The sequence below is a fragment of the Acomys minous genome (genome assembly GCF_964271855.1).
Source record: "Acomys minous genome assembly, chromosome: 11".
In the NCBI taxonomy this organism is placed as follows: Eukaryota; Metazoa; Chordata; class Mammalia; order Rodentia; family Muridae; genus Acomys; species Acomys minous.
In genome coordinates, this window is record NC_140492.1 from 72,207,370 (window position 1) to 72,228,362 (window position 20,993).

The following is a 20,993-nucleotide window of genomic DNA, read 5'->3' on the forward strand; positions in this document are numbered from 1 at the left end:
ATCTTTTATTATAAGCCAGGTACTGAGCTTATAATAAACATATGGGCACCGATCCTGAAGCTGTCAAGAGTGGTGGGAAGCAAGCAAGAGGCTTCTCAGAAGAGACACATGAGCCAGGCCTTGAAGGAGTTGCTGTCCAGATTTGATAATGAGGACAGCCCTGGCAGCTGAAAGTTAAAAGCAAAACTAGAGAGCGGAAGAGGCATGAGGGTAGGGATGGGAGGCTAGCAATACACCAGTCTGCTAGAATTCCTCCAGAAGGGGATGGGGAGCCACTAAAACCGAGCCCCCAGGGTGTGGCGAGGTAGGGCTTGTGTTACGGGAAAGAGAATGCATGCACTTGTGAGGGAGTGGTAGGCACCCCAGTCCTCACCTGGAGGGTGAACGCTTTCTGCGGGCCTGGAATTGGCAGCTTCAGTGCAAGTGCTGGTGCAGACAGACACATGGCTTCCTTCTCTGTAGACAGGGCAGCTGGAGACTAAAAGAGCCAGAAACATCCCTGAGCTCCACCTCAACACTACAGAGGTAGCATTAGGGTGGAGAGTAAGTCACCCAGAGATAAGGACCTACGATGAGGCTGGGCCTGCTCCCAAGACATATCCACCTACTCTGGAAGGCAGAAAGCACAGGGGAATGCTACAAGGATCCCCACCTGACAGATGAGGGGGCTGACATCAGGGGACCAGTTGTGGTGTAGCTATTTCCTCTGAGTACCATCTCGCCATCATGGAGCAGAGACTGCTGTGGTGACCTACAGAATATGTTGGCCCCATGTCATGGCAACGAAATAAGCAAAACAACACAGTGATAGCTGGGTCTACGATACCAATAATGGAGCTGTCATCAGTCCCTCGGTGAAGTTGGGGGAGGGAGGTTACTAGACCTCACCTGACACTCCCTCCCACCACCAGGCTGCACGTGGTCCTAAGGAGTAGGCTAGAGTACTAAGGCAAAAGCTTGACTGAAGGTAGGACTCCAGCAATACAGGTTATATGATCTGTCACCTGTGCTGGGGTGGGACTTTTCAGTGGGGTCACTGCTTTTTAATCATCTATACTCCTTGATCATGCTTCTTAAGTAACCCAAAGCTGGACTTGGATGGAATCATTTCTTTGAGTGGTCGGTACCCTATCTGAAGTAAATGGGCACTTCTTCTTTGTCTCCCAGGAAAAGTCTTAGCTCAAAGTCTGACTGTGAGTTGCAGGCAGATGTGAAGGAACATGGCCTACAAGGTACCATGAACGGTGTGTCTAAGCACCCCACACTAATAAGACACACCTTCAAATGCAAGGGCCTCCCAAGGAAGCAGGCTGGGCAGGCCTTACCTGGACAGACAGAGACATGGGCAGAAGACGGGAATCCTTCCTAGGACGACCTTTCTTCTTCTTTTCCACTGTCTCTACCTCAAGCTCAAGTTTCCGCTTGGATAGTGAAGAGGGCTTGGCCAGGTGAACCTTCTCATCACTGTCACTACTACTCTCCAGGAGGTCCCGGGGCCGCAGCTCTTTCACCAGGTTCTGCTCTTTCAACCTGAAAACAAAGACATCTATAATTCTGTCTACAAAGCCATTATTCTATAACGGTTTGTTTCTTTCTTTTAGATTTTATTTATTTTGTTTTATGCGTATGGGTATTGTGCCTGTATGTGTATCTTCGTACCACGTATGTGCCTGGGGCCCTCCAGGGGTCAGAGCAGGGCACTGGACCTCTTGGAACTGGAATTACTGACAGTTGTAAGAAGCCATCATGTGGGTGCCAGGAACTGAACATAGGTCCTATCTGAGAGCAATAAGAGCTCTTAACCCCAAGCCATCTGCCTAACCCTGTACTTTTTAGAACTCCACTCTTCACAAAAGATGATAAATGGTGTGGAGAGGGCTTGTGGTTTCAGCTGTAACAGATCAGTGATGTTCAGTAACAATAAGATAGCTGGGAACTGACCCATCAGAGGATGACAGTGCCAGTTATGTGCTAGGCACTGAGTGCCGGCAACCTCGAGTTAAAGCTGTTGGAGCCAGTGACAGAAGGGCTCCCACATATTCAGTTTTTACTTTCAAGGATACTTCTAGCTTTTCAAAGATGAAAGAAATTCCCCATGGCTTAGGAGAAAACAGCAATTTTGAACCATGACCCTTCCATTCTCCAAAACAATATCCTTCCCTCGGGAAAACTACTGTACCAGGGCCCTGCTCACTGCCAGTGGGCAAACAAGCAGCCAGCTCCAGAACCCGCTAGCGGCTGCTCCCCAGGCTATGGGATTCTTTTAAAGGGGGATCGATGCGCTCATGGACTGTACAAAGGCCCAGGGATTCCAGTGCAGTAACAAAGGGACAAGGTGAATGATAAGATTACAGGCAGAGAAGCCAGTCAGCTGGCCATTAGGCAGACAGGGAAAGAGGCTCTAAGCAGATTCATGTACTTTTTGCTTAACCATTTCAGAAGATTGAGTTCTCCAAGATAAAATCTTGGTGGGCTTTTTCTTCAATAAAGGAAACTCTTTGGAGAGACTTTAGAATCTTGGGGGGTTGCGTTGAAGCTCCTATGTCAGGAAACAATTTTCCTTTTTTTGGTCTAGACTATCCAGTCCCCCGAAACAGGCCAAACCAGCCAACTCTGGGGATGGTGGTGGCAGGGAGGGGGACCCATTCTACCACAGAACATAGGAAAAGTCTGATTTTTCCAGACAAAGTTGGATTCCAGCTGTGGATCTGTTGGATTCCAGCTTGGGGAATCTGTCCTTTGGATGCTTTGCTGTATGTGAGTGGGTCATTTTCAATAAAACTTGGCTAAACGCCAAGACCCTGCTTTTCCTGCCTCTGCCTTTTTGTTCTTCAACACAGCAGAAAAGAAATCCTTGTTAAAACCCCAGACATCACCATGACAGCATCAATTCTTCACCACCACGCAGCAGGTTCTGTAACAGATTACAGCTGAGGGAGCTGCTTCTGGGAACATGAAACACAACTACAGACAAAAGAAAGCTGCTGTGCAAAACTGTGTTTTAACGGTTATAGGAAACAGAAAACAGATCCTAACTTCTAACCTGTGTAATACAATATGCCCAATTTCAATTTAAAAGAAAAAATCTTAAGTCATGTTGAAAAAGCTAAATGAAAACAAACAACAACAAAAAACAAAAATAGATCTCAAAACAAAGCACAGCTTCAAGAAAATCTGGCCATGTTGGCAACACCTCTGATCCCAGCACTTGGGAAGCAGAGGTGGATGGATCTTGATGAGTTCAATCCCAGCCTGGTCTATATATGCAGCAAGTTCCAGGTCAGCCAGGACTATATAAAAAGACCCTGATTTTTAAAAAAGGCAGGATCAAATCTGGATATTGCAGAAATTCTGAAACTACAAGGTTAAAATTTTAATGAAGTATCATTCACATACTAATGGCTGTGGTAGGAAACATTAAGGACATTACATAGTAAAGATAGGGATTATAACATAACCGAGAATAATAATAGCAAATGCCCATGCCTAAACATTATATTCAAACCACGAAAAGTAGGACAAAAAAAGAATTGTAAGAAGGTGGCAGGGTGCAGAATCATCTTTGAAGTGTCTTTGCTTTCTACCCACCACACCGTGAACTACTCTTCTCTTTGTGAAAAAGTGTTTTTTCCTATCAAAGGTAGCTAGCTAGCCCACCAAGGGTCAACAGTTCATAAACTTCCCCAACTTATGATTTATCTCTTTGCCCAAATCCTAGAGTCTGTCACAGCTGTGTCCTTCATACCAATTAGCCAATTGTGTAAGACTGTGAGGTCAAGTCCCCACCAATAGGATGAGACACAGTCACTATCTTAGAACAAAAACTACGTCAAGTTCCTACCTGTGAACTTGTTAGTCCTGTTTGGGTCACAGGGCATGTCAGGTCTCAAACCCAGGATGAATGGCTGAGTGCTCATGAACATATCAAAGCAGACCTGGCTGCCAGGTTCTCCCAGCATCCCTCGGTCCCTACCTGTTACCGTCCTCCTGGCTGGTGTACTCCATCTCCTACTCTAACGTTCTCCAGCACAGTTAGGAGGCTGGGCTTCTCTCCCACTGCGGCCTTTTTCTGCATGATCTAGCCACTTTGGTTACCTGCCAATCTTTTTAGCTTTCACTCTCTTGGCTCCTGCACCTCCTTCCCCTCCCCTCCTCCTCACATGGCTCAGGGTCAAGTCCACTCTGGACTCGCTCAGATGTCTCTGCCTCTGGCTATGCTCTCCCTTTTACCTACAACAAACCTCCTCCACCGCCTGTCATGTCCTTTCCTTTTTATATCTTTTTTTAATTTACCTGGTGTCAAAACCCACCAGGGACAAATGGCTAGCTGAGGCGCCCATTAACCTGGCATATCTTTTTTTTTCAAGAAGAAACTGCTATGTTGAGAGCAGATCCAGTGCTATATATTCCAATGCTAAATAGTGGCCCCCACGATCTGATTGCTATCTGAATGAGCATTTTCTCACATATACCAAGTGATAACGAAGAAACCTTTACTCCCCAATTTATAGTTGGTTGGTTAATTAAAAAAAAAAAAAGGCTACACATCTTATAGCAGGGCAGAAAAGAAGCAGGCAAAGCTCAGGCCCCCAGGCTTGGGTTCACATGGGGACCATGAGGTAGGCAGAGAAGCCAGAGAGGAAGCTGGGGAGAAGGAAGTCACCATGGGGCCGTATGGACCATGAGCATGTGGCCATGAGGGCTGCTCAAACGGAACAGAAGCATCCCAGGCAGGAGCAGTTAAGGCCAGTAACTTGTATGTGCCTGGGAAACTGCAAAATAGCTTAGAGTATTGATGCCTGCACAGCGCTAGTGCTTTAAGGCTTATTATAAATCTAAAAGGATGTCTTTTACTTGGGAACTAAACAGTCTAAAGTGAGGTAGAAAATCCAAATGGCTATTTAGGAGGAAAGAGGGAGGGGTGTAGCAAACCTCCAGAAAAATAGATATTGCTATAATTCCAGGTTACTTTTGTCTTGCTCCTACTTCTTTGAGAAGGATTTTTTTCGAGCACCTTCAGGCTGCTCTACATGGCAGTGAAACACTACAGCTATGAGCCCAAGTACATCTTTCCTCTCTTAAAAACAGCTCCCCTGGCCTGCTCTCAGGACCTAGCAACTGCTTAGGTCATCACCTGCAGCTGCCACCAAGTGTGCCAGGTGTGTGCCACGGGTTACGAGAGCCGCCAGCCACCCCGGCGCGAGCTCGCTCTGCATTTCTTCTCACTGTTCTCTGTGTGTACCCTCATGGCGCTCTCTCTGCTCCCTGTCTGTCTGTCTGCCTATCTACACGTCCACTTGTCTGCCTCCTTCCCTTCATCAGGGCTTCACTCATCACCCCTCGCCTCCCAAAAGACCTCTTTTACATCAGATCTGTTGCATAATGTAATTTCCCAGGGGTACACCTTAGCATTAGCCTTACCAAAGATACCCCTTGCCACATTGTATTTGATAACAATTACACTCACTACTGAAACTTCTTGGGTAAAGAAAAATACTTAAAAGTGTTTAAAAAAATAGAAAAACCAAAACAGGTATGGTGGTATATATCTGTGGTTTCAACAACTTGGGAGGTTGAGCAGAAATACTGAATGAGTCTAGGAGTTTGGAACCAACCTGGGGAATAAAACAAGACTCCATCTAAACCAAACAATACACAACCTAGGAATAGAGAGAGCTGGTATGGTGGTAATCGCAGCCTTCCAGAAGCTGAGGCAAAAGGTCAGGGAGTTCCAGACCAGCATGAACTACACAGCTAGTCCCACAAGAGGAAAACATAAAAAAAATAAGGAAAATATTTTCTCAGATAAAAACAAGAGAGCTGGCAGAGGTTAAGAGCACTGGCTGCTCTTCCAGAGGTCCTGAGTTCAAGTCCCAGCAACCACATGGTGGCTCACAGCCATCTATAATGTGATCTGATGCCTTCTGGCCTGCAGGTGTACATGCAGGCAAAAGACTATACATAATGAATAAATAAGTCTTTAAAAAAAAAAAAAAACAAGAGAGCTGGAGAGAGAGAGAGAGAGAGAGAGAGAGAGAGAGAGAGAGAGAGAATTAGCAAAATTTACTATGTAAGCAGAAAAACGTAGGGTCCCTGGGGAACTAGGTCAGATGGGTAAGAATACTGTCTCTGCAAGCACAAGTACCTGAGTTGGAATCCTCAGAGCTCACATAAGATGTCAAGCAGCAGATTGAGGGACAGGGGTTGGAAACAGGTGGCTCCTGAGAACTCTCTGGCCAGTCAGCCTATTCTAAACAGTGTGCTTCCAGGTTAGTAACAGAGCTTATCTCAAGGCAACATGACAGAGGGTAATAAAAGAAACATGACATTTTACTTTAGCCTCAAAATGTGCACACCTATGTATGCACCTGCACACTCACACATGTACCACATACAACATGCACACATAAATAAATAGACAAGTGTGACGACCTATCCTGTCTACTTGGCTGCACCCTACATCTGGGCAACACTTTCTGGTGTCAGCCTATATAGCAGGATGTGGAAGAGGGAAACTCTGCTTTTTGCCTCCACTTTCACTGGCAAGTTTATCTATTCTGCTGCTTAGGCATTCCTTCATTGGTATTAGCACCAATGTCTTTAGGATTTCAATGGAGACCAAAGGACTCTCAAGAATCCTCCAGGACTCTAGCACCAGACTGGGACTGCTGAGACCTCCAGTCTCATAAATAGAACTACCAGATTCATGGGACAGACATGGTTATACACACACACATACACACACACACACACACACACACACACACACACACACACACCCATCACTCTTTATATCAGTTCTGTTTCTTTAGAGAACCCTGAGTACAATTAGTAAAGGAATTTATTTATTTTAAGTAACAAGAAGATAAGTGGAAAGCCTCACTAATAGAAGGAATTATTAGGAATATTTTATCAGAATTTAAAGAGGAATAGAACACTCACTCAAGCCTAAGATAAAGTAATAAAAACACCCAAGATGTGTGGGCACTGTGAAAAGGCCAAAGTATAGGCACAGAATTCCATGACAGAGGTATAAAAATTATTTTCAATATACTCATAGGAGAAAATTCACTATACCTCAATAGATACCTGTGTAGATACATGAGACATAGAGAACACCAAACTGACAAGAATGGGGGGGGGGGGGGGGAACCCACACCACATTATAACTGAAACACTAAATACAGAGAAGAATGTATTAAAAGCTACAAAAGAGAAGTACTTAGTCACATATAAATGTAGACTAACAAAAGATATCTTAACAGAAAGTTTAAATGACAGAACTTGAAAACATGGTTTCCAGTTCTAAAGGAAAAGAATACCAACCAAGATTACTATGCCAAGCTAAACTGTCACAACTGAAGGAAAAAGAAAAACTTTCCATGATAAAATCTTAATGTATTTGTGAGCACTAAGCCCTACAGTATCCTACTATAAAGGATACCAGAAGGAATTCTGCAAACTAAAGAAAATGCTAAATACACCCAAAAAACTGTAGGAAACAACTAACAAAGCTAATGCGGCAGTTGTGAAGAGCAGGAGTAGGAAAACATCAAATACTACAAAATAACAGGCATTAGTACAACCCTTCCAATAATAACTCTGAATATTACTTAATGATCTCAATTCCCCAAAAGACACAGACAAATAGACTGGATTAAAAACAGGATCCACTTACTTGCTGCCTCCAAGACACACACTTTATCATCACTACTTTGGGGTGAAAGGATAGAAAAAAAAATGATCCCCCAAGAAAAATGGAACTATACAACACACAGGCATCACTACTCTGACAAAATAGACTTCAAATGAAAACTAGTCCGAAGTAATGAATCAGTTACTTCATATGATTAGGGGTACACACTATCAAGAGCCCAATACAAGAACATGCACACACCAAATACAAGTGTACTCAATAACCTGAACGCCCAGGTGAACTGAGAAGCTGCGGACAGGAAAGCGGACTCGGCTGATAACATCTGTGGATGCTTCAGTAACAAAACCCACACACCAAGCCCACTGCTCCCTACCACTTCAAGGCTGTAGGGGAACTGAACTGCAGATGCAATCTGCAATACCCAAAGTGCCCCCTTTTCTATCCTAAAAAAGCCGAAGTCCCCACGGTATGCATGCGGTCTCTACTTCATGGAAAGACTGTGGCCTTCCAGTTGTTCTAATTAAAGAATAATTCTGTTTCTGCAGACGCCTAGCTTTCTTTTATTCCCACTTCACCTCCATCAATGCCTATCTATCTAACAACGGCTAGTAAGACAGGTCATGTAGACCATAAACAAACACATGAAAAACTCACAGAGAAACATCAAAGTTAAACAACATTGTGAAGTTTCACACTTCTCCCACAAGGGGCCGATGTGCCGATTTAACATATCCAAGTGTATCTGGCCTCCAGGTTCTTCCCCCAGAATCCCTCAGTCCCTACCTGTTTACAGGGTATGGTTGGCACATCTGATCTCTACCCTGAACTCTCCAGCCCAGGGGCTGGGCTGCCCCTTCCCCCAGAGGGTCTTCCCTAAATTATCAAGACAGTTTGGTTACCTGCCTATTTTTTTGTTCCTTTGGCCTCCTGGATGCTGCACCTGGTGTAGGTCCCCACCCCCCCCCACCCCCCCCAATCCTCCACCCCCACTCTCTCTTCTACTCCCCATCTCCCCACAAGGTTCAGGGTCATGACCACTCTGGACTCTCCCAGATGGGTCTGCCTCTGGCTATGCTCTTCCCTATGTATACTAACTTTCTGCTCCACTAAACCTAGGAGCAGTCGTGTCATTTCCTTTCCTTTATTTCTTTTTTCCATTCAGACATCACAGATCAAATATGCCTAAAACCATCTATAGACCCTTCAACACAAACACTACTGTGCTATCTAGTCTAGCTCACACAGGCATAAGGGCATGTTTAAAGGAGACTGTCCTACTTGTATGGACTACTGCGGGGCGCACGCACTTCCTAGGCAGAGCTGAGTGTAAGAGAAGCTAGCGGAGAACAAGCAATTTCTTCTTTCTACTCTTGACTGTGAATGTGCTAACTTAATTTCCTGCCTTGACTTTACCTCAATAATGGACTGCAACCCAGATTTGTAAGTCAAATAAAATTCTGCCCTTAAGGTGTTTCCTTGGAGCATTTGTCATAGCAACTGAAATAAAACTAAAACAACTGTATAATATGCAGTCTTCTTGGCTTCCCCTGAAGCTCTCACTAAACAGATCACATGTTGGCACAAAAAGGAAATTTTGGTAAATATAAGAAAACTAAAACAACCTTTTTATCCTGATCTGACCACAAGCAAATAAAGCTGGAAATCAAGGAACTATATACAAAGTCACTGAAATTAGTAAAATACTATTAAAATTTAGCTCATTTGTCACTTAATACACACACAAAACATAGATGTGAATGAAAATGAAAACACAACATACCAAAATCTGTATAAAACAAAAGTATCCCTTAGAGGGAACTTTATAGCAAGAACTGCATACATTTTAAAAAACAAAAGAAACCACAAATAAAAACAGCGGGCCTTAGCACCTTGGGAAAACAACAATGACATAGGCAAAACCCCACATCAGCAGACAGAAAGAAATGCCATCATAGCAACAAGTAACGAAAAGAAAATACAAAAAGCAAAACAAAAACAAGATTTGGTCCTTTGATAAGACAAACAAAATTGAAAACCCTCAGCTAAACTAACAAGAGAGAGGGAGCAAGGGAGGGAGACAGAGAGAGAGAGAGAGAGAGAGAGAGAGAGAGAGAGAGAGAGAGAGAGAACGCACCCAAGTTAGAGTGAGAAGAACAGAGAGTCATTCATGACAACAGATGGCAGTGAAATACAGAAAGGCACTAGGATAGGACATACCTTAAAAACTTATAGACTGTTAAACTGGAAAATCTAAAAGAAATAGGTGAATTTCTAGACGCAAAAGCCAAGATGAAATAAATAATTTAAACAAATCAATAATAAGCAATGAGATTAAAGCAGTAATAAAAAATAAATCTCCCAAGCAATAAAAGCCCAAGCACAGGGAAATTTACTGCAAAATTCCACCAGACATGGGACTAACAATTTGGATCAACAGATAAAAAGTACTTGACACCAGTCCTGACATCCTGAGTTCAATCCCCTGGCACTCACGTGGTAGAAGGAATCTGTTCCTGAACTTTACATGCATAAGGTGGCATGCACATGCCTACACATACTAACATATATTCTACACTAAATAAATAAATCATTGCAATAAAATAATTTATTAAACTACTCTGAGACTCTGCCTCACCCTGTCAGAACAGCTACCAAGAAAACAAATAATAAAATAAAATGGTGAGAATGTGTGTGGAAATAAGCTTTATTCGCTGTTAGTGTGAGTGTAAGCTGAACTACCACATAACTCAGATACACCACCTTGGGCACATACCAAAAGGACCACGGCAGTGCTTACATATCCATGTTTATTCGGGATAGGAAGCAAGTGAGGTAAACAACAGATGAATGAACGGATAATCAACACTGGCATTTTATTCAACTATAAAGAAAAATAAAATATTAAGTGAGGTAACCCAGGCTCACAGTAACTACTTCTCTCTCAAATGCAAATCCTAGCTTTTAATTTCTATATGTCTGCATTCGTGTGAGAATGAATGTTAAGTTTAAGAAACAAGAAAGAAGACCATTAAAGAACAGGCACAAGTGTAGGAAGAGCGAAGTGTAACACATGTGATATGAATGTAGAAGAGGGATGCTAGGAGCCAAAGGCTAAGCAAGATGAAAGAACAGAGATGGGAAAGAGAGAGGAAGTGCAGGACCAACCGAAGTTAAGGGTGTATGAAAAAGCCACAGGAGACCACACCTGCTACACTAATGAAGGTTTAAAAAGAAAAGAAGAGTGAATGGCAGTGCCAGGCGAGAGTGGATGAAACTGTTCCCAGAAGCCACCTGTTATTAAATAAAGTCTTCATGTCAGGACTACTTCCTTACAAGACACTGGTGAGGGAGCCTTGAGAACCCTGAAATAATATAAGCAATTGCCACTAAGACTGACTGCTCACTTCAGCTAGATGGTAAAGCCCTACTGTCAAAGATACCACATGCTCTCAAGACAGAGAAAATTAAACGGAAACTAGAATGGGCCCTTCTTCGTTGCCGGCTAGTCCTCATAGCGCCAGGAGGTGCTGTGCAGGCTGATGGGGCAGAACTGTCATCAACCATATTACCAAGCTACAGACCTTACATGTTACATGCAAACTGAATGATCAAGCACGATGTGTCCATTGGTACAATAGTGGCAAACCTGTCATGACGGTAAGTAAACACTGTCTTACCAGAACTGAGGCCCACTCCACAAGAAGACACTGTACTATCTGTTACTATAAACCTCAGCAAAAGCCTTGGCTAGAGAGATCATAGACCCCACTCTAGAAGCTTCAAGGGTTGTTCTCCTAAATGGATATGAGATACTTATATACCTATATACTTACTGCCTTCTTTTTTTTTTTTTTTTTTTTCTTTTTTCTTTTTTTGGTTTTTTGAGACGGGGTTTCTCTGTGTAGCCTTGGCTGTCCTGGACTCACTTTGTAGACCAGGCTGGCCTTGAACTCACAGAGATCCTCCTGCCTCTGCCTCCCGAGTGCTGGGATTAAAGGCGTGCACCACCACGCCCGACCACTGCCTTCTATATATACTTATGCTTTTGTTTCTAGATAAGTGCTGCTGCCAGCCTTGATCAAAGACACTTCTAGCTGGTTAAACTACTGAGAAGAAGTGAATGCTGAATGCTCATCCACAGATTGGGAAGCTAAACCACACCCTTCTTATATATGCACAGCTAGGTTTTGTGAGACCTTGGGGACAAAGCCACTGAGGAAAGACCAACCCTGATGTTCAATAAAACTGCCAATTCGAGTTTACGCTCAGCTTCTGTGCCACCAAGTATGCTACTGAAGGAAATGGTGATTGGCCATTAGAACTGCTAAGTGAGTCATGACATAGCTCACAAGGAGCACAAGGTCTTCCCGTGTATATGCTTTACTGCTCTCTCCAGTCAGCATTTAGTTCAGAATTCTTTCGTTTTCCAAACAGATTTCAGTGCCTTCAAACAGACATGTGAACTCAACAAGTGTCCCACCAAATATCCTGCAAGAGATTCCCTGGAGATGTGTGTGTCCTCAGAAAGCCTAAATTCTACATTTCAAGGACTTTTCAGTAATCTATTTTTAGTTGCCTGTACTTTGATAGCAAATCTAAAAAAATAGTTGTCTAACCAAATGATATACAGATTTGTTTTCCTATGAGTTTTATACTTTCAGCTCTTTGAGCCGCATTTCCTAACTGTTATAGATATAAAATACTAATTGTGTCTTTCAACAATTGCATTCTTCTAACAATTCTATGATCAGATTTGCCAAAGCCTGAGCTTTATGTCCTTTACATCCTTAACATTTCTACGTAACAGATTCTCTTTCCCTCCCTCCCCCTCACACCATTCCTGTCTCTCCCACCCCCATGATCCTTCTGTCTCTAAGTCCAGTGTGCTGGGATTACAGGTGTATTTACACGTGCTTCCTCACGTATTTTATTTCCATCCAGGTGATGGTTTACTGGCGGCAACCCAAATGTGCGTCTTTGCCAAGTGCCTCCAGATGTTAACAAGAACAAAATCCTCATTTGTGCTCATTTCTGGGTTAGTGACTCTTAGCTGACACAGGCAGTAATATACTGACTCCAAGGGCACCTAACACTGGGACTAGCTCAGACATTCCAACTTCTCTGAAAGTCCACTTGGGTTTTTCCTAGCACTCAACTCTCAATGGAGCTATGCTTTTCCAAGTGGCATGACTTCAAATTAGTGACTCAGTCACAACACCTACATGTCTCAGAGCAAAGACTTTTTGTCTTGAACTCATGTGGCATCAAAACTCAAGGTCCTTTGCTAGCCTGTCACCTAGTATTTACACTGCTCTGAAATTGTTCATCCACAGATTTTAGGTCCTGGGTACTGTAAAATAATCACATATTTTTAGAGGTGTGGGTTTGTTTGCTTGCTTTTTGCATGTTTAGAGACAGGGGTCCTATGTGGCCCTGGCTGGCCTAGTATCTACTGTATACGTTAGGAAGACAGAAGAATCAGGCAAGTCATGCAGTCTGTAGAGCTTAGAGGGTTATGTGTCCTACACAGGCCTCACTTAAATGTCTGTGTCTTATGTCACCTCTGAGCACAAGGCCTTGACTTCCTCAGTGTAACCATAGCAGAGCCTTCTACTTTGCCAACCACACTCTTGCTCCACTGCTCAGCAAATTCTAGGATCCATTCAAAAGAGTGTATTCTTAGCAGGCTAGAAAACCTGGCTCTTGTGGCTCTTCTTCCTATCCTTAGGCTACAATACCCTCCCCCACAGTTCCTCCCAGCCACCGGCCCACTTTCAGCAGGCACTCATTTCTTCCACTCAGAGGCTCTGCCGTCTTGCAGGCAGGATGCATGGGGGAAGCCCTGGGGAGAGAAGCATCTGCCACCTACCTTTCAGCAGCTGTTGGAATCACACTGGTCAAGCTAGGAGCACCTGGTGTGGCTTTGGACCGCTCTGTGAATCGGGAGTCAAATGCTTTCATGGGTTCAATCTTGGATGGGGTTGTTAACACGGAGGGTGACAATGCAGCAGGAGTAGAGGTAGCATTCGTGCTGGGGAATGAAGATGGGAGGTTCATCAAACACAAGAACAAAGGACTTTACAGTCGAGGGCATACAAAACTTGGAGCCTATCTAAAGAAGCATAAACATCAACTTTCTTTCTACAAATACAAGAAAACTTCAAAATATAATCTACAGTTTGTTTTTTTTAATGTTCATGCACTAAAATTCTGGAAGTCTACCTGAGAAGTTCAAGGGCTAATATAGTCACATTTTCCCTTTTGTGTTGCTCTAACAGTTTTTGGAGTTAGACCACGTACTGTGTCTCCACAACCTGAAGACAGAATGTCCACACCAAGTCACTCAACCACTAGCTTTGCCACTTCCACGGTGGCCACGGGAAGGCCCTCACTGGGCTCTCGAAGTCTTAGCTAACCCCTGCCCTTCTTCTTCCCTCTAGTCAACCTTAGCACTCTATGGGAAAGCTTGTCTAGCTTTCCTCCTGCTCTAAACTATGCCAATTCCGAAGCAAAGCTACCACGCCTTGCCTTACCTCATGCGGGCTACTCTACTTTCCTCTGCCTGCCATCTCCAATGGTACTGTTTTCTTCCTACACGATCTCTAACTCCAACCTATGAAACACTGCTGAGCTCTGGTGGCATCTGTCCCTCTCAGACAGCCCTTGCTTTGCTTCCTGAATACCGCGCTACACTGCTTCCACTCTGATGTGCACTCATGATTTGATATGCAGTGACATTGTTGCTTGGTGCCATCATGCCAGAGCCTAGGAGGCTGCAGTAACGTGAGATTTGTTCCACGGACAGGAAAGCACTCTCCTTATCAGGGAGCATGAGGAGGAGGTGCTATTTACATTTGGGCCCATGGCCTACCGGAACCCAAAGGCCTCTGTCTCCCCTCTGAGAAAAGCCCAGGCTACCTAGTGCAGAAGAGGAACCCAGCTTTTCTCCCTCTTTTCCCAGTCCACCTAAGGGACTCGAAGCTTTGCTTCTGCCATTGTCCTGGCTCTTTGACTGTCTTTCATGAGCTATGAAAGAAATACTTTCTAAAGTCTCAATGAAACCTGCTTGCTAAACTTTCCAATGGACAAACAGCCCTTTCTGCTAAAAGACCCTGAGAGCTACCCTGCAAGCCTGACTGGAGGACAAGCACCTGCCAGTCAATGCCCTGTAGATACCTGATCCTTACAATGTAGTATCCAGAATAGGAGTGCGGCCAATGTTCACTTTACTCATGCTCCCCAGTCCTGACTAGATAGGATGGACAGTTAGAGATAAGGACTCTGAGTTCATTTGATTCTGAGTGTAATGGGAGAATCTACATGCTCACAGGATCATCCTGGCAGGAATGACATTTAAAACTCAGTTCAGTGAAGGCCAGAGCCAGAAATGTCAGGCTACCTCCAATTTAGACTGCAGGAAAGTGGACTGATCCTGCTGCAGGAAGTAAGTACCTCTCTGGTAGGTCCCCAAACCTTTGTGGCTTTACCCTCAGCCAGCTTCTCTGTCAAGTTGACACAGCCTCAGAGACAGAGACTAACTTAAACAAATCCTCCCATCTAAGGAAGATCCTCAATTGAAAGCAAGCATTTCTTCTCTTTTCTGGTAAAATGTCCACAAACTAAGAATAGAATATAACTTTTTTTCAATGATTTATTTATTTTTGTCTTATGTGCACTGGTGTTCTGCCTGCATGTGTGTCTTTGTTGATGGTGTCACTTGGACCTGGATTACAGACAGTTGTGAGCTACTATGTGGGTGCTGGAAATTAAACCCAGATCCTCTAGAAGAGCAGCCAGTGCTTTCAAATGCTAGGCCATCTCACCAGCCCCTAGAATGAAATTCTTATCCCTGGAACCATGTCCCAAACCTGAACTTTCCCCAAGGACGTGATTAATCCTTGGCGTCTACTAACCTGTCCTTACTGACAGACTCGCCTGTAGGCCTGGCACTGGTGGCTGCCACTGGTTCTGTGCAAGGCTTTGAGGCGCCGAAGGAGGGGGTACTGGAGTCCAGTGGCAGTAGCTGCTGCCCACTAGGAGAGGAGAGCATGGTGCCTGCCAGGGAGCTGGAGAGTGGGATGCTGTTAAAGAATGCCGTGGAGAAGTCTCTGTCGTTAACAAGGAAAAGGAAGTCAGCTCAAAAATGTCACATCTAGTATTTTACAATTTCCAAATAAAATTTTTTCTGGTTCTTGAGGCATGGGTAATTTGCAAAGAGTTTTTTAAAAAAAAGCACTTAATATACCATTTGATTGACTCTAAAGATATCTAGGAATACACATACGACTATGAAAGACAACCAGGCTGTTATCTGTAGCTGTTAGATGCTCCTGGGCCTACCCTGCACCCTACAGCACCTACAGAGGCCTCCCTTTTGAGAGGCTTTCCTACTAGATGGGCATGTTAAGTTAGTTAACACAGCCTCTACTGAGAAGCAGGTTAACCTCCCTGCTGCTGTGACATACTGCCCCAACAGAAGGTACGAGGTAAGTATTGAGACTGAGGGACCTGGGCCAGAGCACGCAGGGCAACCCCTGGCCAACTGCAAGCTCCGACACTTGGGCAGTTCAGTCACATCCACTGTGCCTCAAGTTCTCATACGCCAAGGGCTTGGACTCTCTCCAATGGGTTATGACTAAACCCTGATTAAAGAATATTGAGTAGCACGTATATAGAGCACATAACAGCTGCTCAAATATAATGGAGTTAAAGTTACTGTCTTGTACTATCCAATTCCTGTGTGATGTGTAATATATTCAGAGAAATGTAGTTAGAGTAGCAAATGTAATGTTTACACATGGTTTCTGGTAAGCATCTCTAAAGCTTCCTCCTAAGGGGAGTGCCTATTTCCCCGTGCCCTACCAGGATTCTTAAGTTTGGTGAGCTGGCAGTGGTGGTGGTGGTGGTTGTGTCTGTTGGTTGGTTCTGTGGTACTGGATAGAATCCAGAGCCTTACACATGTAAAGCAACTGTAATATCACTGAGCCATGCACCCAGACTTCTCATTTTGATAAAAGGTTTTGGTAGGTTACCCAGACAGGCGTGAACTCACTCTGTGGCCTAGACAGGCCTCTTGGGTAGCTAGGCTTACAGGCCTGTCCTGCAAGGACCACCCTTACAGTTTTATCACATTTCTTGCTACCATTCAATTTGATGGATAATAAATAGTATTTTATTACAGTTTTGATCAAAGGGAACAAATGAGAATGGGGTTTTTGCTACTATTGATTTTAGCTTGGCTAAAACAATGACATTTTGATGTAGTCTAAATTTATATCATTTATAGAAAACAACTTTTGCCTCTAAGATTATACAAGTATTTTTCAATGAAATCTTATAAAATTATAAACAAAAAATGTTTTAAGGCTAGGCACAGTAGCTCACTCCTCTACACCAGCAATCAGGAGGTAAAGAAAGGTAGATCTCTGTGAGTTCAAAGGCAATGTGGTCTACATATTAGATTTCAGGCCAGCCAAGGATACATAGTGAGACCTTGGCTTTCAAAATAAAAGTTTTACATGACAACAAAAGACTGTTAAGCTGTAGACATTCCAACTTTTAAATTGGTAAAGAGGGTGGGATACAATCGTCCTGTTTCTCATTTACTGAACTGGCCAATGCTTCATCACTAATTGAGACATTATCTTTAAAAATTCCATAAGGCAGGCATGGTGGCACACACCTTTGATACCAGCAATCAGGAGACAGAGACAGGGGGATTTCTGTGAGTTCAATGCCAACCTGGTCTATATGGTGAGTTCCAGGTTAGCCAAGGCTACACAGTGAGACTCTGTCTTTAATAAAAAAAAATCCCTTGAATGGAGTAGTGAGATGACTCAGTTGGAACTACTTCCCACAACATCATGAGGACCAGAGTTTTGATCTCCAGCAATCACATAAAAAGCCTTATAATCCCAGTGCTAGGGAAGTGAAGGCAGAAAATGTGGTAGCCAGACAGTCTAGGTAAATTAGTAAGCTCCAGGTCCAGGAAGAGATCTTGTCCCAAAAACTACGGTAGAAATCAATTGAGAAAGACACTATGACAACTTCTGCCTTCACACACATGCACACACGCGCGCGCACACACACACACACACTTACTTCCTTGACAATCTGGGCCTTTTCTGGAAATTCTTTTATATTCTACTGGTCTGCCTGCTCACGTGTCAGCATCTCCTTGTTTAAACAAGTTATCTCTTACAGTTTATTTTTCTGGTAGTTAGTTTTCCCTAATCAACCCCACTTTTTCCTTCTGAAATATCTCTTATATTGTTATTTCTCCATATAACTTCAGAAATGGCTATTCTTCTTGGTTCATATTAAGTTTGCTTAGAAATGACCTGGTAGTCTTGATGTTGAATCATCTTGGCTAATGAGTAGCACATCTTTGCACTTTTATTTTGTACAGTTTTCATTAAGGCTCTCAGAATTCTCTATGTGCATGTATGGTGAATGCATGTGTATGCAGTGAGAGAAGTCATGTCTGCATGCCTATGAGGAGGCCAAAGGTCCATGCCAAGTACCTGTGTCTATTACTTTTCATCTTTTTTCTTTCTTCCACCCACCCCCTGGTTTTTCAAGACAGGGTTTCTCTGTGTGGTTTTGGCTGTCCTAGACTTGCTCTGTAGAACAGGCTGTCCTTGAACTCACAACCATTTGCCTGCCTCTGCCTCCTGAGTGCTGGGATTAAAGCCGTGTGCCACCACACCCGGTTGATCTTTATCTTTCTTAGATACCACCTTTCTCACTGAACCTGGAGCTCAACATTTCAGCTAGAATAGCCAGCCAGTAAACCCCAAAGATCTGGCAATCTCTGTGCGCGCGCGCACACACACACACACACACACACACACACACACACGGGTGTGTGCACAGGCACGCAGACACACACACACACGCACAGACACACACACACACACACACACACACACACACACACACACACACACACACACACACAAGTACCTGGAGTTTACTTGGACGCCAGGGACAGGAACTCAGGTCCTCATGCTTGTGCAGCAAGACTTCCACCCACTGAGCCATCTCCCCAGCCCACTAAGCAGAATCCTTACAATTTTCTCCACAAATATATATTAGTTCAATCTGACAGTGTACACCTATAAGCCCTGCTACTCAGGAGGGTAAGGGGGAAAGGTTACTTTTACCTGCAAGTTCAAGAACAGTCTGGGCAAGAGAATAAGACACCATCTATTTTTGGTTTTGGTTTTGATTTGGGGGGGGGCCATTTTGGGGGGGGTTGACACTATTTTTTTTTTAATTTTTATTTGTGAAGTTTATATCTTCTAAAGGAACTGCTTCTAAGCCTGATCTCAGTTCAGCTGTATCCAGTGCACGCTTTCACTCATGGAGTTTCTTCAGGACAGGGTCCTGCTATGTAGCCAAGATTGCCATAAACACAAACCCCCTGCCTCCACTTCCTAAATGCTGGGATAAGCGGCATGCGGCAGCACAGTGAGCTTTATTATTTTCTCTGCTGTCCACAGCAACCCAGTCATGTTCCTCCAGCTCACATCATCCTTGAGTAACAGCATATTTCCTATTCTCCTTTGGAACTCAGTGTTGACTAACTACAAAGAGCCTCAAGGGGAACATTAAATTATAATCAAGGGTGTACAAGGGCGTTTTATTTCTAAATGTGATATTAAAGAAGATTGCTTTATTTCTAAATGGGATGTGAAAGAACTGGTAAACTACCAGGTAAAGAAGCCTCTCCCTGCTTTCATTTCATTGCATGTGAAGTCAGAACAATGTTGAATGTTATCAGAATGCCGGAGCTCAGGTGTCCATCTTACTTCAGTCTCCCGGATAGTGGGGATTATGTGCTGTACTAGAATGAATCGCCATTTGTGTTACATTTGGATTTAAAATATCTACGTACTTGAACGTGTAACATATTATTAGCATTCCCCTGTGAAACTTTTCTAATCTGGTGACTTTAAGGAACATGAACACAATTTCTGGTCCAGCAATATTTCACTTTTAGTAATTTTATTTAAATACATTTTTATTTAATAAATACTTAATATTTATTTAAGTGTTTATTTAAACATAAATATAAAACTTATTTTCAGAGTTTAACAAAGTCTCTCAACCTTCTTACTCATTCTTTATCTGTGATTAATTCCCACTTATAATTACCTTGCATATTTGTTTTTCTTTTTTTTTCTTTCTTTCTTTTTTTTGTTTTGTTTTGTTTGTTTTGTTTTGTTTTGTTTTTTGTTTTTCGAGACAGGGTCTCACTCTGTGTAGCCTTGACTGTCCTGGATTCACTTTGTAGCCCAGGCTGGCCTCAAATTCACAGCAATCCAACTGCCTCTGCCTCCCAAGTGCTGGGATTAAAGGTATGTTCCACCACTGCCCAGCTTTTTTTTCTTTCTTGATTAGCTAATAACTTGTTAAACAGCTATTTGTTTTGACATAGGAGGGTGAAAGTTTTAACATAATACAAGTTTTGATACCAGAATTAAGTGCCCCGTAATAGAAAGCTGACTCAAGGCCAGCAACAAAGACCCTATCTCCTCTGCCTCCTCACTGGGTAAGGCATGGAAAGATGCAATGGATCAAAATGCACCACCACTACCTTTTCCCTGCCACAGGCCTGCAGTGCGCAAAGCACCTGATTCTAATAAGGTTAGGAAGGTGGCCTTACCCTATAATGGGGGAGGGCTGGTGAAAATAAGATAGCGGATTCTCAACAGGTGTCTAATACACCTAGCCTGAGAAGTGGGGTTAGCACATCTTATGAATGAAGCCTCTTTAGCTTTCAACGGACATAAACAGGCAACTGCAAAATGTCAATGATTATTATACAGTCTCTGTGAAGGACTTCGTGATGCCCTGAGCTACTCACTATGTGGGTCTAAATCCCTGAGTGAGACACCTGACAGTGGGTGCTCCTACAAGAGCACTTAGTACCCTCTGATTCAGCACAGGTCATTGCTAGAAAACAACCACTACAAACACAAACTGACTGCAGATGTGCAGACAGTAGCAAATGGGAAGAGGCTGTACTCCAGTCCCTGTATCTCACAGCCCTACCCTCTGGCCAGCAGTCCCACATCAGAAATTACCCAAGAGGACAGTCAAGTGTGTGTTCAAAGAGTAACAGTCACAAAAACTGGACACAAGCTAGAAGTCCACAGTTAAGGAGCTGGTCCGTTAACTCATGGTCCATTCAGACGCCAGGAATCTGGATAATCAGCAAGCAATGCTTCAGAGGACTATTTATTTAGTGGATGAAAGGTCAAGATACAGAAGCAAGTGGGGAAGGACTGGAAATACAGATATCAAAATAAAAACAGAAGCTGGATTATGA

General features: G+C 43.4%; 1 protein-coding gene across 4 annotated transcripts in view; it reads right to left on the reverse strand.

Annotated features, from left to right (window-relative positions):
• The window catches only part of HIRA (histone cell cycle regulator), an 80,639-nt gene that overhangs the window by 17,847 nt on the left and 41,799 nt on the right, over positions 1-20,993 (reverse strand). For all 4 annotated transcript variants that reach the window (XM_084802420.1, XM_084802422.1, XM_084802421.1 and 1 more), the window contains 4 exons: positions 15,571-15,765; positions 13,527-13,688; positions 1,326-1,530; positions 374-478 (listed from right to left, as the gene is read on the reverse strand). In XM_084802420.1, the coding sequence (XP_084658546.1) occupies positions 374-478; positions 1,326-1,530; positions 13,527-13,688; positions 15,571-15,765 (667 nt within the window). The remainder of the gene's footprint in view (positions 1-373; positions 479-1,325; positions 1,531-13,526; positions 13,689-15,570; positions 15,766-20,993) is intronic.